The sequence below is a fragment of the Heloderma suspectum genome, chromosome 5 (genome assembly GCF_057233095.1).
Source record: "Heloderma suspectum isolate Gila_16-S chromosome 5, 16-S_ref, whole genome shotgun sequence".
Lineage (NCBI taxonomy): Eukaryota > Metazoa > Chordata > Lepidosauria > Squamata > Helodermatidae > Heloderma > Heloderma suspectum.
Window position 1 is genome coordinate 232,401,352 of NC_139462.1, and position 15,829 is coordinate 232,417,180.

Sequence of the window (15,829 nt, forward strand, 5' to 3'; positions counted from 1 at the left end):
AGAGGAAATTCGGTGCTGCTTCAAACCCCATTCTTGAACATTTCTCTCCTGCTTCACTGTCTTTGGCACCTGTGGTATGCAATGCACTCCGAAGAGCAGGAAAACTGAAAACTTTGGATGTGGCTCCGAGGGAGAAAAGACTGAGATGGGGAATGGTGTGTTTGTGTGGTGGTGGTGGTGGGGAGTCAGGGACTGAGAGGCAAGGCTAGCCAAACAACAAAAAGAGCCCACCCTCTCTTCTTATTTTGCCTGTGTGAGTGTTTTCTTGTGATGCCAGTGATGAGACCTTTGTGATGTCACAGAGGAGGCTGAGTGCAAATCTTGGATGTTGTGCTTTGGAGTGTATAGTGGAGTGTATTTTCTCGGTGAGAAAATGTCTTGGTCTGGCCATGCTTACCTGAGTTGCAGCCAAAAACCTTCAGATTTCACTGAGAATGCCCCACGATGACCCCAAACCATCCTACAACATGCTCTCTGCTTTCTTGAGTGATGAAGAAGTCCAGGCACAGCGCTCCGTTCATTGGCTTCCCCTTGGAGGGAGAGTCCACTGAAGACTTAAGTCAGCCTTCCCCAGCCTGGCGCTCTCCAGGTGGATTGGACTGCAACTCCCATCATCCCCAGCCAATGGGTGGTGGGAGTTGTAGTCCGACCCATCTCAAAGGAGCCAGGTTGGGGAAGGCTGACTTAAGATGTGTTTCTGATAGTTGTTCTGCTAGCAAAATATGTATGTAGAGCCTGTGTGGAGCAAGCAGCAAAAGTGCTCCTGCCTGGCATCTGAGGTGATCTTCTACCCCACCTCATTTCCCCAGAGAGGAAACCTGCGCCCAGAGCTGTGCGCAGCCTCCAGCTAACTCTCTCTCTCTGACCCTCTGTCACCAAAATTGCTGCCATTGGCCTTACACATACCCACACCTACACCTCCTTGCTTCCCATAGGTATGCCACCTTCTCCAAACTCAGCTGGCTTTTTTTTCATTCTGAAAATTCCAAGAGAAAGCTGTGCATCAAGAAACCATCTTATACCAATTAGTTCTTATGAAGAGAGTCCCCCGGCTGTCCTGGACTACTGAGAAATATTGACATTCTCTTGTCAAATGCTAGAAAGTGATCAGACAGTCTTTACTATGGCTTTGCCTTAGCCGGACACACCTCTCCTTCCTCTCTTTTTGTTTTTGAAACGACATTCATCCCTCCCTCTCGCCAAGAAGACAGAAGTGGGGCATGCGGCAGTGCTAAGCCCCCATATGATCATATAAATAGTGATCTATCCAAGAGGCTGAGCACTAGCACAGCGCTCATCAGGCCTGGGCTGAGCAGCATCTTTGATTAAGGCACAAGACGCCGGGTGTGCAGTAGCAGCGCAGCTGTACACAGCACATATAATAAAGCTGTGTTATTACTAGGACTCTGCGATCTCTTTGCACATAGCAACAATGAATGCGTGTTTGCAACTACTGGATCACGTACCAGCTGATGCTAACTCTCTTGCTGCTGCATACGCTAGCTCTTTATGTTGTTTGCGCCATCAATGCCCTATCCTGGCACTTTCTAGCATAACATAAGAAAAAAAGGACGATCTCGGCCTTCAGGAACTTACAGACCATCATGACCTGCAGCCCCCAGGCCTCCCAGTGCGCAGCAGATTATTGTGATTCTGACGAGGCACAGGCTACTTAGGGGTAGGACAGCTGGTGCCTTATTCAGGGCCTTCCCGGCCAGAGGATGCAGCCCTGGCATCATTCGCCAGATGAGAGGATGAGTTCCCAGCAGAACTTCCATCTCCGCAGCCTCACGGAAATCTCAGACTACAAAATCAGTTGAGGGCCCTTTAACAGTTCAGTCAGCTCCCCTAGGAAGGGTGGAGCTGACAACACTGCAGGGTTTGTCTGCCTACCTAAGGCTTCAGTTGGCTTTAGCTCCCTGTTGAGACAACATCCCCCTATTGTAGTGGGAGAGCCAGGAGGAGCTATCCAAGGTCCTCTTCCTTTGTTTTGCCATCAGATGCTACCAGTTTCTCCTGCGAGCCTCAGACCACTGAACAAGGAAGAAATATCTATGAATGTGGTTTCACAGACTTAAGACTTGATTTCTGTGCAGATGAAGGCTGAGGGGGTTAAGCCAAAGGCTTAATGGAAAAGGTGGGTTTTGAGAGGAAGGGTGTGTACCTGTGTGACACATAGAAACACAGCAAGCTGCCTTCGTCCATCTAATCCAGGACCGTCCTCTGTAGGGTCTTGGGCAGAGTGCAGCCTCTGCATCTCCTGGGAGATGCCAGAGATTGAACAGGAGATAACCTGAACACCGTTTCTCCCCTAATCCATGTTGGTTCTGCCTGGATGTTAGATTACAAATGCGGGACAAATGTATTTCTGTGCTGCTTCCCGCTGATTGCCCAGCTGAACCTACTTGGCCTCAACCGTGCTACTGCATCAGGTGTGCCCAACCCATTCTTCTGGGGCAGCTTTTTCCCTAAGCTGGTACTCTCCAGACGTGCGGGATGGCATCTCCCATCATTCCCAGCCAGCATGGTGGGCCTTGCAGTCCAAGACATCTGGACGACACCAGCCCGGGAGAAGGCTGCTCTGGGTCTCCCACCCTGTTCAGGCGAAGCATCTCGCACGTGCAGGCGGGAAAACAATGTCGCGCGCAGAGGGGCCGTATGGGCCACGTAGGGCGAGGCCTTCTGCCCTTCAGTGGCCCTGCACGAGAGGCGATTCCAGCCAGAGCAGCTTCTCAGCGCACCGTGTGCGGGGGAGAGGGGGGCGCAGGCGCCTTTCCCCAGCCGGTGCGCCCAGCCGCTGGAGCACGCCCGTCCTTGGAGCGCTCCCACGCGGGCCGGCTCCCTTCACTGCCCCTCCCAGCCGCAGGGGGCGGCGTCGAGTCCCTCGGCGGGGGGCCGCTCCTGCGCGAGCCGGGCCTCCTCTCGCAGGCCCGGCCCTGGCGGGCATGCGCACCAGCGGAGAGCCTGTCGCCTGGGACTCTGCAACAAAAGAGGTCTGGGGCTCACCTTTCAGGGGGCAGGAGGAGGGGCCGGGCCGGGCCGGGCCGGGCCGGACAGGACAGGGGGAAGGAGCGAGGCGAGGAGGTGGGGAAGCCTCATGCTCTTTTGGCACAGCAAATTGGTTGGCTGGGCGCATTGCTGCTTTTGCAGGGTGGTTTGGGGGGGCAGGGAGGGGCCTGGCCTGGCCTGGGGGCCTTGAAAGGGGAGCTGGGCCTTGCTAGGTGGCAGCCTGCCCGATCCCGGCCCTCCGGAGTTGTTGGGCTACAACTCCCACAATCCCCCAGCTGGGGGATTGTGGGAGTTGTAGTGCAGCACCTCTGGAGGGCCCAGGTTGGGGCAGGCTGCCAGATAGGAAATGAAGGCGGGCGGCCTCCAGTATCTGTGTGCCCCCCCTTCTCGGTGGGGTCTGAGGTTTCTTCGAGCTTCATCCTTTGCTAGGGCAGGGGTAGTTTTGGGGTCCCTGCAGATGCACCTCCGCCAACGTTTGCCCTTTGGCTTTGATCAGGGAAACCCGAAACGAGAGGCTGCAACGCTCGGCACATGCAAGGAGGATCGTGACGGCCAGGATCCCATCCCCAGCGTGTGGAGTTCACATCTTTGGCACAGGTGAAAAAAGCAGACTTAGAAATGACACCCTGAAATGTATGCTTCTCCTCATAAGGCTCGTTATATGATACTGGATTGCAAATTCTTGAACTCTTAAATTTAGCATGTTATTTCTGAATATAGAAGCTTTTTGCTCTCTCTTCTAGTGGTTCCATAATCTGGAAACCTTGGTGAGAATTCCAAGGAATTTCCAAGAAACCTTGATTTATTTTTAGTATAGCTTTCTTCGTGCATTAAAATGTCTGTCTCAGCCGTTAAATGAAATAGATCTGTGATAAGTTTGGGATCAAATACTTGAAGCATTCCATGGAGTTCACGGTGGGCATGCATGTTTCTTTTCTCCCCACACCCCCATTTCATCCTCACAACAGCCCTGAAGGTAGGCTAGGCCGAGAGAACATGACTGGTCTAGTGTCCCCCGATGAGCTTCTTGGCTGAGTGGGGATTTCAAACTATGCCTCCCAGCTCCTAGTCTCAATGCTGTATCTCAGCCTTCCCCATGTGTGTGCCCTCCAGATATGTTGGCCATGCTGGTTGGGAATGATGAGAGTTGCAGTCCAACACATCAGGAGGGTCACTGGCTTGTGGAAGGCTGTTGTAACCACTACACTACACTGATGTTGTATCAAAACCAGATGGTGTGTCAATTTCTGATGCACTGATTGTGTATCACTTTCTTGTCCCCCTCTGTCCCATCAGTTTTGAAGTAAGAATAAATTATCCATGATTTGATGAGGTTCTGTCTCTGCTGAATTTCGGATGTTTTTAGTTGGGGAAATACAGACCTCCGGGTTAACCAACGATCTCCGTTTCCCCACTAGCCCTCGAAATAGACTATGGAGTACAAGGCCCCGGAATCTGGCTGTCACCTGCCTTTGCAACCTGCAGCAGCCTGCCAGTCCATGCTTAATGGAGAGATGAAGATGCAAACCTTGGAGCCGCCTGTATGGGTTGGAGTTGGAGCTGGGGATCACGTGATGGATTCTCCCAGTGCCCGATTGCTGCGTCTGGAGCGGAGGATGGCGGCCGCTGAGCAGAAATGGGTCAGCTGTGAGCAAAGGGTGACAGAGATGGGGAGCCAGCTGGAGAGCAAACTGTCCACGCTCGGGACCCTGTTTGAGGAGAACAGTCTACTCCAACAGAGGCTGGAGAACTTGGAGAACCTGCTGAAGAACCGCAACTTCTGGATCTTGAGATTTCCTCCAAGCGTTAAAGGAGAAATCCCGAAGGTAACGCTGGGCCTGATCCAAAGCACAGCAATGGGCGTTACATATGTGCGTAGTTGGGGGTCCACAAATTGTAGCTCAACTTCCTGGCCAAGCCTTATTATCTATTAGCGAGCTGCAAAGTACAACCTGACCTCACTTTCAGTGATCCATAGTTCGAAGCAAAGGTATTATTTATTATTAACATTGAGAATCAGACCTTCAGTCTCAACTCTCCTTTCTGCAATTTCACAGAATGAAAGGTGAGCTGGAGTGGTTTTTTGTTTTTGTGTTTGCTAAGAATCTCAGAATCTAATTTCTGGTAAGTTGGAAGCAAGGGCATTCCCCACTGAGGTGTCAAGTCCTTGATTTGAGAATCTTGTGGCCCTGATTCTGATCTTCTGAAAACTATGCAAGATTGATCTATTTTTTGGACTCGCTGAAAAGCGGAGATGGTGCTAAACCATAGTTTAGTCATATTTGCATGAGCCTGCTCCCCTCTCCTCCAGTGGGGCTATGAAGACATTGGAAGCATCTCTTCCATTTTCAACTAACCACAGTTCATCATTTTGTCCAAACGTGGTTGTCTTTTCTAAAAGAAGCAGCAGCCAGGATCAGGAAACCAGGGTTGCTTTTGGCTTGTTCGGACAAGCCATATCTTAAACTAACCACAGTGTGCCCTGGTTTGGATGAAACAGCAAGCTGGTTGGTTGAAAACCAAAGAAGATGCTTCCAGCCTCCTGCTTGTGGACCTGCCGGAGGAGGAGAGGAGAGTGTATGATCCCAATTCACAAAGCACTAAGTCATCTTTCCCCAACATTGTTCCTTCCAGATGTGTTGGAGCACAGTTCCCACCATCCCCCAGATGGCATGGCCATTGGGGATGATGGGAATTGTACTCCAACTCAGCTGGAGGGAACCAGCTTGGGGAAAGGTGTACTAAACTATGGTTTAGTGTTGCGTGTGAATGCTTTTTTTCCCCTTGGTTTTCTTAATAAAGCAGAGCTGTTCTCTGTGCACACTACACATCTCTTGGCAGTGCAATATTAGCATTCTGCTCTCTTTGGGCCTTATACATTGAGCATCTAAATATGGGGGAAGAGCCATTGATGTTTCCTAATGAGGCAGCCACTTCTGAGCATATCATCCTTGCTATTCCAGGTGCCGGTGACCTTCAACGACATCTCGATCTACTTCAGCGAGCAGGAGTGGCAGAACCTGGGCGAGGGGCAGAAAGAGCTTTACAAGGCCGTCATGAGAAGCAACTATGAGATGCTGGTCTCGCTGGGTAAGAGCTTTGCCCCACCAGTTGCTGTCTTGGGCTGCTTCTGTCTTAACCACATCTGTTTTTATTTTATATAATATTTATATCCCGCCTTTTTTCCTGCAAGGAACCCAAGGTAGCTGACATAATCCTCCTCCTCTCCATTTTGTCCTCCTCCTCCATTTTATCCTCACACCAACCCTGTGAAGTAGGTTAGACTGAGAGTCAGTGACTGGCCCAAAGTCACCCAGTGAGCTTCACGGCTGAGTGGATCTCCCAAGCCCCAGTCCTGCACTCTAACTACTACATCACACTGGCTCTCTATGCTATTTCGTCCCTCAGATCTGTAGTCCAGTGCATGTGTACCTCCACCATCCCCCCCACCACCTCGCCACTGCTTTCTGTTCTTTGCGCACGTCTTCTGTTCCAAATGGGATTGCTTCCCGGTGACGCCTCTCCTTTCCTGTGGTCAGACTATGCCATTTCCAAGCCCAGGATCCTGTCCCAGATGGAACGAGGGGAGGAACTGTGCACGAAGGAGCCAGAAGCCTTGGAGGGGAGGGAAACTTCTCCGGAGCCCAGCTGCAGGGGTATGTCAATGGGGTGCTGAAATGTCAAGCCCCTTTCCTGTGAATGGCTCTTTCCACTTTCCTGGTGCAATCGTTACTGTTCGGTGATGGAAGGAGAATGATCCAGTCAAGATGCAGAGAGAAAGAGAAGGGAGGTTGATCCAATCCTTTATTCAGCCTTGCCCAATCTGGTGCCCTCCAGATGTGTTGGCCTACAACTCCCTGCTCTGCTGCCTGGGGGATGCTGGGACTTGTAGGCCAACACATCTGGAGGGCATCAGATTGGGCAAGGCTGCCTTTACTGATTTCTTACAGGAGCTGTCCGGAGCTGTCCAGTTTTTTGCAACCAAGCACTTGTTTTGTTTTCTTTGGGTAGTGGCTATTAGAAAGCAGTGTGGCATTTCCAAATCAAGGCTGCCTCTCCCACCAGGTGGGTGTGCCCTCCCCCTCTTTCAGCCACTGTTGCTGCCTGCATCAGCATCTTTCCCACGTTTTAGGCTCCGATCTCCATTCCCTTGCAAAGCCTGTCAGCCCCAGCACTGCGGGCGAAGGGTACAAGGGCTGTGGAACTGTGCTGTTTCTTGGATTCCTTGAGGACCATAGTTTAGCCATTTGGGAAGACCACACGTGATTCGTGATCCTCAGCTCGGCTGCCTCCCCGCCCCCCCCTCCCTGCTAAGGTCTGTCGCAGCCTCCTCAGTTTTGCCGTGCTTTGCTGGATCAGGCCAAGCGCCATGGAGTTCCGCCCACAGTTTTGAGCAGAGCCGGCCAGTTGCTTTTCTACGCGCACTCTGTTCCTTCTGGATGGACTGGCCAGGGCCTGAGTATGTCTTCCCACACTCTTCAGTTTGAAAACGGCTGTGCTGAAGAGTCAGGCTGTCCCTTGGGCTGAGAGAACCCCCTGCAGAGGCGGCTCCTCCCATGGGTGGGCTCAGCCTGCGTTTGGCTCCTGCTTGAACCATCATCTGCGTGGTGGGTGGCTGGAGAGCCAGCATGGAGAAGTCAGGTGAGTTAGGGCCCTGAGGGAAAGTGTGCAGAAGCGCTACGCTGGTGACATAAAGTGGGCGTTCTCCTTTCCCCTGTGTGCAGGATCCCCTGTCGCTGCCATGGGTGCTTCTTCCTCAGGTAGAGAAGAGGCCAGGGATGAGGCAAAGCTGTTTGCCGATCGGGAGAATTGCCGTGAAATGAACCTCGCTGGCGGACCCAGCCTGGGTGAGTTCTCTTCCACAATATATAGTCCAGCCTTCCCAAACCTGGCACCCCCCAGATGGGCTGGACTACAACTCCCATAATCCATCCCCATCCAGGCCCCTGCATTTCCTTATGATGCAGGGCCTGTATTGCTGGTCAATGGAAATACACTTTACCCTGCCCATGTGAGTTAACATTTGGTGGCCATTTGGCTGTCTAGAAAGTTCTGCTGCGTTTGCAGCATACTGTAAGGAACTGTGCGTGGAGACAGACGACCGTTCAGCAAGTCACCCCGCAGCAAGCTGGTCCTCTGCATTGTCCTGTCAAAGGGTGAGGTGCATCTTAATCCCTCCCTTGCTTCTTTGGATGTCTGTTCAGGGTCAGAACCATGATGTGTTTTTCCTCCCTGCTTGACGGTGCAGGTGATGGGCTTACTAAGGGATTACATGCACACACCTTGTTGTTTTAAATAGTTAAAAACATATATTTGTGTACTGCACGAATCGACCTACCAGTTTAGATCTGCATCTGAGGTTCTGCTGTTGGTCCTGCTCCTATGTGAGATGGGTGGGTTCTTGAGTTGGGGTCTTTCCAGTGGTGGCACTGAGCCTGAGGAATACCCTCCCATGGAGACCTTTTTTTTTGTTAAGGACACAGGGAGGGGCCATGGCTTAGTGGCAGAGCCCCTGCTTTGCATGCAGAAGGTCCCAGGTTTGATCCTGGGTAGCATCTCCAGATAGGGCTGGAAGAACTCCTGCCTGAAACCCTGGAGAGCCGCTGCTGCCAGTCAGTGGTGACAATACTGGGCTAGATGGACCAGAGTTCTGACTCTGCATAAAGAGCTTCCTATGTTTCTGTGTTCCTTTTTCTTTCACTATGTGACTGTAATCTGCTTTTAATCTATTGCTGTGTTTAATTGCTTTGCTTTTAGAGTGCTGTGACTGTCTTGTATTGTTTGCTGTTTTTTGTAAGCTGCTTTGTGTGCTTTCGTAAAAAAGGTTATGTCTACTTCCGCTAGTAGAAACAATGGAGGAAATAGGAAGAAAACTATTTAAAAGCAACCATAACAAACTAGCAGCAGAAGGCTGGCAAAAGACAAGCATAGGAGCAAAATGCCTCAATAAAATACCTTTCTGCAACTCAACAGATTTGCCAAAGGAACCCCTTGATTTAAAAAAAAAAAACCCCAAACCTCCCTCAAATGAAACCATTTCAGCTTGGCAGCAAAAAGCCAGCTGAGGGGATGAAGCAAATGTTCCTGCAAGGGAATTCTGTGGTCTCAGGACTGCTACCAAAAGCCCTGTTCTCAGTAACCCCTTGTCATAGTTCAGAGGCGGAAGGGCTTATTCCTCACCCAAACTGGATCCCTAAAGCAGGGTGGTTGAACCTCCATCCTTGGGCCAGATCCAGCCCCTTGGCATCCCAGTCCAGCCCTCCAGGGTTCGCCACATGGCCACGCCTCCTTTCCCCCGATCACCAGCGTTTTGTGGTTTCCCAGCATTTGCGTGGTTTTCCCCGCATTCTAAAAGGTTGAAAAGCCTCCCCTAAGGCTGACTTGCTGGCAGTAAGAGCTTTATAGCAAAATCAGCTAGTTTCCTGCTCCCCTTTCGTCTTTGGCCCTGCCCACCACTGGAATGTGCACCCCCCTTCTCCAAAATTGAATTTGGCCCTGCCCTGAAAGATTGTGAGCCAGCATAGGACCACCAGTGGCCGCTGCAGGCAGGAGCCGCAGTGAAGGGCAGGCAGCTGTCGCAGGCATGTGTTGCTGCCTCCATTGCAACAGCAGAGAACCGTCCAGCCCTGGGTGCGCACTGAAGAGGCGCTGGAGCTTGCGTGGGTGTAATTCTCCTTGTTCCACAAAGCACTTCAGATTGTCCAGCATGATGTGGCGCTCCAAGTTAAGCAAGAAATGGAGGAAACACAGATCAAGGCAGAGCCATTGTCTCCCGGCAGCACTAGCAGTGGTGAGTGTGAGGTGACACAGTGGGAAACATCTTTGGCATCGAAGCAGAAGCGCTTGCTGAGTCTGCAGCAGGCCCAATTCTCCAAGAACAAGAGCTTCTATGGTTTGGGGATGGCTGAGGTTTGACCCCTGTCTCTGCCGTTTGACTTTTTACATGGTTTTGGGCACACCAGCATTTCATCGTTTGGAATGGGAACAGCGCCAGTAGGGCAAACACAATAAAGTTTAAGCATGTGGTGACTAGTTGCATAGATGAACAAGGAGCAGGAATGCCCCTCGGGGTTTTCCTCAAAGAAAAAGGCGATGGAAATTAGGCTGCAGCAGGGATGAAAGTCAGCCTCCATCTCTGCTGCAAACGTTTTGAGCTATCTTGGCTTTTCGCCTGGGCCCTCTGAGGCGGCTGAGATCCCCAGAATCCTCGCAGGTCCCCATATTCCTTGGGGGGGAGCAGGGGGAGAAGGAGTGCAGGGAGGGGATGAGAACCTTCTTGATTTGCCTCTCTTGCACACAGAGTCGTACATTCCTGTCTACATTAAGGAAGAGGAGGAGCAGAGTATCGAGGGTCAACAGGACTTGGTTTCACTTGGTGAGTGCTGAGTAGCAAGGAGATGGCTTTGGTTTACAGCAGCCTGGAACAAAAGTGGTGGGTGAGTCGGTGGTAGATTCTGGAAGTGCCCAATGATCCATTAAAAGAATGGATAGCACATCTGCTGGGCCTCATCCTGACATAGTCCAGAGCTGATCAGACTGGGAGAATGTAACAAAGATCCCGCAAGGGATGCTTCTATATTGTTGTATGCATTAACTTTATGTGATTATTTTCATTTTTAAATTGTAAGTCTATAATTCTTAACTTTACTATTAATTTACTATATCCAGCCGAACAGAGAAACAGAAATAAACACAGAACAAAATAATTCAACAGCCAATAATTATTTATTACCTTCATCAAATTATACATTTAAAAACTCATTCCTATTAAGGATTCTATTTAATTCCCAGGCTAATATTAAAAGAAGTATTCATATCAGCCATACCATCGACATGTTATCTTCTCCCTTCTGTATATTTTAAATAATAGGTGAGTTTGAGACTCTTTAATATAGTCCAGCGCTTAATCTCCAAGGATGATATAGTGAGCAGATGATATTATTTTGGCTGGGAGATGGTATCAAAGACCCAGTAGATGAGACATTAAACACAGTGAAGCACCATGTGAGGTAGCTTGTTCAGACAGGTCCATATCCCATTGAATTGGATGGGAGGGTGATTCTCCCTTTTATCCAGAATTGGGAAATAAGCTGGGATAACTTAAAATGTACTGAACATACTTCATGTGTTAGATATTTACTAGAGTTGTTTCTAAGCACGCAAAATGGTGTATACCAGGAATCCCCAGCCATTTGAGGTCCGTGGATACATTTGGAATGTTGAGAGTGTGTTGCGGGCACTCTCACAGAATGGCTGTCCTGGGGGCTGGTTGGCTTGCTCATTCACAAAATGGCAGGGGTGGCATCTGAACTCCAAAACACAAAACCCCTCTTTTGAACCCACAGTTTTCTGCTCCAACACTCATTTCACAGAAGGCAAACTCTTTAGGCTGAGAGACATGACACCCAGAGGCATTCTTGGACATACAGTTGGTGCTGGAGGCCGACACTTCACTTTGCAGCATGCCAGCCTCCAGTTATTTTTTTTAATTAAAAACGTCTTTACATAAAATAAAAAAATCAGGAAAGACAGGGCTGCAAGAGGAGTGTCCACAAACACACTGGTACCCCACGTGGAGCTGCATATATTGGTTGCATCCAGTATTTATCTAAGTCCCATTCATTTCAGTGGGTCTATTCTAAGTAGAATTAAGATTGGATACAATCCATTTATTTCTTTGTTGTAAGGGTTTTAAGTATGTTATCTGCCCTGAGGCTCTGGGCAAGTTAAAAAGTGGATTTCAGAACTCCTACTTCTGGAGTACTTATTGTGAATTGGGAGCTCTTGAGCCCTGGGAGGTTTCCCCCTTTTCTAAAGGCAGGTTCCTTTTTGCTTCAGCTGCACACCAAATGCTACTGGAGGGGGAGGACCAGAAGCCTCGGCCAGCCCCGGGCTGTTACGGAGAGACTATTCCGCAGAACGCCCTGGAGGACTCTGAGCAGAAAGAGGCTTACGCAAGAGGTTGTCTGGTCCAGTGCGGCATGTGCAGCTTCATACACCAGGAGACCTTGGCCGACCACCAGTATAGCCGCAAGCGGAAATTTCAGTGCACGGAATGCAATCGGAGCTTTGCTTTCCAGGGCCAGCTGTCGCAACACTTGCTAATCCACACACCTGGGACGCAGTTCCACTGTGCAGAATGTAACTTGTGCTTTTCCAGCCAAAAGGCACTCGGCATGCATGAGCGGGTCCACGCTGTGGACTGGCCGTTGCACTGTTCTGCCTGCAACAGGAGCTTTACGGACACGGCGGCCTTTGAGCGACACCAGCAGTCTCACGCCCCGGGCCAGGTCCGCCGCTGCCTGGAGTGCAACGTTTACTTCACTGACCCGGCGGCTCTGGCGGAGCACAAGCGGATGCACTCCCAAGACTGGCCCTTCCGGTGTGCCCAGTGCGACCGCACCTTTGTGCACGAGGGGCTGCTGATGGAGCACCTGCAAAACCATAGCCGGACTCGGAGCCGTCGGTGCCATATTTGCGGCTCGTGGCTTTCCTACAAGGGGCTGCTGAAGCATAACGGGGCCCAGCTGTACCACTGCAAGAAGTGTAACACTGCTTGCCAGGTTCAGGGGGTGCATGGGACCCAGAGGGTGAACTTCGAGGATGCATGCAAACCAGGCGAGAGCAGTTCATAGACCTCCGTGCCTCCTGAAGATGCAAACCCCGTATGGCAAGATCAGACATGAAAGCCATTATCCTTGCTGTCCCCTCTCCTTTGGCTTAGTGCGCAATGCAGCAGTTGAGAAAGCTCTCATGGGATAGGATAAGGGTTTTCTCCCAGGAAACCCAATTGGGGGAAAGTATCTTAAGTCCCGCAGTCTGGCGCATGCTTCCTTGTGTGAAGATGTGGAAAAATGCACCTGGGAAGGATGAGAATTGGGTTGAGGTATGCCTGGAGCAGGGAAAGGGGTCTCTCTCTGCTCATGTAAACCTCAACGGGTTCGGCTAGGATTTTGTGGGATAAGATTGTGAGGCTCTCCTGGTACCCCTGCCCACATTAGCAGTGGGGAAGTAGAGGATGACTCATTCTGATCTTCTGTCCCCTCCTCTCATTGGCCTGTTTCACACATAAGCTTACCCACGGCATGGATTGTTGAGTTGTGGGTTGTGATGTGTGAATGTGGTTGCACTAAGAAACCAAGGTTTGTTAACCACCAGCAACCCAGAAAGAGAACCCTTGGTTTATTGTTGGGTTGCGAACTCTGGGCTGTTTAAACCCTGGATTGTCATTACTTGTGAACCCAGAACCGTGGGTTGTTTTGCCAGGCTACAGAGATGGCGGGCAAGAGCAGTCAAAAAAGCTAACTGCTCTACATGCCAGTACTACAGCACTGCAAAGTAATTTGGGATACAGGGGGAGAGCGGTCAAAGGAGGAGGAAAATGAACAGGGTTTGAGGGGGGGGAAACACAATTTTATTGTCTGTCAGACAAACCCTGGGTAGGGCAATAAATAATGGGTTAAATATGCCATGGGTTAGCATTATATGTGAACCAGGATTCTGTCTAGGACCCCAGCCTCCTTACCCATGTGGACCCAGTTTGGTTTTCCTTGTGATGGGGCTGGCAAATTTTCCTTTTTTCACCATTGCCTTGACCAGGCTAGCTGTCAATATAACAGCTTCTGCCCAATTCAGTCTTCAGGAAGTCTCCCTTGTGCTCTAATCAGTAGCTAGTGGAGGCCTTGAAATGGGAAGAAATTCACCACCAGTTAAAAGTGGATCCTGTGGGTGTATTCCCCCCAGGTTCCTTGGCTCTAGTAGCAGCTATGGAGCCCCAAAAGTCAAATCTAGCTTGCCAACAAGTTAGATTTGACCTTTTCGGCACTCTGTAGTGCTCCTAACACCCATTTTTTTCCTGCAAAAAAAAAATTAACTTTTTTTTCAGGATGGGGGGAGTAGTGCGGGTGGTGGGGGCTGCTCTAGGGGGTGGCGGGGGCTGCTTTGGGTGATGGCAGGGGCTGCATGTTGCCCACTCCTGCCCTAGAGTCTGTGTTGATGGTTCCTTCCACGTAGCATCCTCATGGCAAACCATACCCTTAACGGGGTGGTGATTATTTGCTCTGAGGTGCAACAGGGATTTCTTACTTCGCCTCCATCAACCAGTGTAGTCCTTTCGTGGGTGTCTTGGCACTTGCTTCAGTGTTAGCAGATGATTTCCCTCTAAAATTTTGAATTTGGACTTTTGAGGCATTTTTACATATCCCCAATTTGGAATTATGTTTTACTTGAGGAATCGTCTGTAACCTGTTTGCTGTGGAGTTAATATAAGAGTTTGAGCTTTGTTGGAACTGTGCAAGTAAAAATTACCTAGTTCTCATTATAGAATGGTGTCCAATGTGTGTTCATGTGCATAAAGCATCCTGGCTGTGAAAGATGGGAGTTTTAGTCCAACACATCTGGAGAGCACCAAGTTGGGGACGGCTGGTACAGACAATAACTGCAAACGTTCGGGCAAATGTATTTGTCTTCAGGTTCTTGGCGGTGGGCTTAATCCTTTGTTACATAAGAATTTAAAATGAAAAGCCCATTGTAATCTTTCATTCATCCTCACAACACGCAAGTGAGACAGTCATTTGTTTTAGGATGAAGACCTGAAGCTGCAAGGCAGTAGTTTCCTCAGCTGGCCAGGCTGCTCAGTCCAGGACCCAGCCTGGGATTTGAAGAGTTGCTCATTTCCAAGCTGAAAGTTCAGTTCAGTAGAATGCATGTTCGACTGGTGGGTTGACATAAGATGCGTTGTACCACTGGCACCGCAACATTTGATTTTTAAAAAACCAGAAAGACAAGAGGAGAAAGAGGGAGGGAAATGTCTGTGCTACACATACATACTAATTCTATACAAGTTCAAGCAACATGGCTCCCCTGATTCCAGATCCTTGGAATTGTAGTTTGGTGCACATTTTAAGAAGTCCCTGTGAGCTCTATCCCACTGCCCTCTGGACTATAATTCCCAGAGTTCCCCAAGACAAATTAACAACTGTCAAATTGGTATGTCTGCAGTATTTCCCATATGTGTTTCTTACCCCGGCCCTCACATCTTTATTCTGGGCTCTCTTGCTTGTTTGCATCTTAAAAATTTGAATCAAAATTGTAAATGGCTTAGGGCTGGCCCTCTCACGGAGTAGGGTGAGGCACTCGCATCAGGTGGCAGAGTGGGAGGAGCGGCAAATTGCACTGTTCCCTGCCCCCAGTGGGTGCTCTGGGGAGTCCCGCCAGCCTCTCTCCTGCTGTGGCATTTGCCATAGCAAGAGAGCAGTGCCACAGCTCTCTGGAGCAGCCGCCACCCTCTTGTCATGCCCCCCCCATCCCTAGTTTTGCCACAGTGTTGACTCTATGGAGAGCTGTAGAGCTGCAGAGCACTCACAGAGTACCTCAGCCACTTCTTCTATCCATGGAGATCTCCACAGAGTGAACAGGGCAGAGGCAAAGTGAAGGAGAAGGTGGGGGCGGGGTTGATGCAGCAGTAGCTCTGCCTCAGGCAGCGACAGAGCTTGTACCGTAGCTGGAACTGCTCGAACATGAGTTGCCCAACCCTGGCAGGACCAGGGATTCTTGAAGCACCACTTTGAACGTAATGCTCAACCAGGGGCGGGCAAAAAGCGGCTCTCCAGACATAGTTGGACTGCAACTCCCAGCATTCCTGACCATTGGCCATGCTGGCAGGGACTTCTGGGAGTTGAAGTCCAGAACATCTGGAGATCTGTGCTAAACCATAGCAAACTTGTGACCCTTCAGTTTTGGCCTTTGTTGTTGTTCAGTCATTAAGTCGTGTCCGACTCTTTGTGACCCCATGGACCATAGCATGCCAGGCCTTCCTGTC

At 50.2% G+C, this 15,829-nt stretch overlaps 1 protein-coding gene across 3 annotated transcripts; it reads left to right on the plus strand.

The window, feature by feature from the left end:
* The first annotated feature begins 2,949 nt into the window (after positions 1-2,949).
* On the plus strand, positions 2,950-15,829 carry LOC146345316 (zinc finger protein 212-like). 3 transcript variants are annotated; one of them, XM_084859653.1, is made up of 9 exons: positions 2,950-2,993; positions 3,506-3,606; positions 4,428-4,835; positions 5,973-6,099; positions 6,549-6,665; positions 7,734-7,856; positions 9,698-9,799; positions 10,310-10,384; positions 11,848-15,829. In XM_084859653.1, the coding sequence occupies exons 3-9, from the start codon at positions 4,443-4,445 to the stop codon at positions 12,642-12,644; spliced, it is 1,734 nt and encodes a 577-aa protein (XP_084715779.1). In that variant the 5' UTR covers positions 2,950-2,993; positions 3,506-3,606; positions 4,428-4,442; the 3' UTR covers positions 12,645-15,829. The 3 variants fall into 3 exon arrangements, with proteins under 3 accessions (XP_084715779.1, XP_084715780.1, XP_084715781.1); XM_084859654.1 differs by lacking the exon at positions 6,549-6,665; XM_084859655.1 differs by lacking the exon at positions 6,549-6,665 and having other exon boundaries at positions 7,770-7,856.

Bases quoted from the DNA above. Each gene is read 5' to 3' on its own strand.
- LOC146345316 (XM_084859653.1), top strand. From the start codon at position 4,443: ATGGAGTACAAGGCCCCGGAATCTGGCTGTCACCTGCCTTTGCAACCT. The intron at 6,666-7,733 runs GTATGTCAATGG...CCCTGTGTGCAG, and splicing joins TCCGGAGCCCAGCTGCAGGG to GATCCCCTGTCGCTGCCATG. The intron at 10,385-11,847 runs GTGAGTGCTGAG...TTTTTGCTTCAG, and splicing joins ACAGGACTTGGTTTCACTTG to CTGCACACCAAATGCTACTG.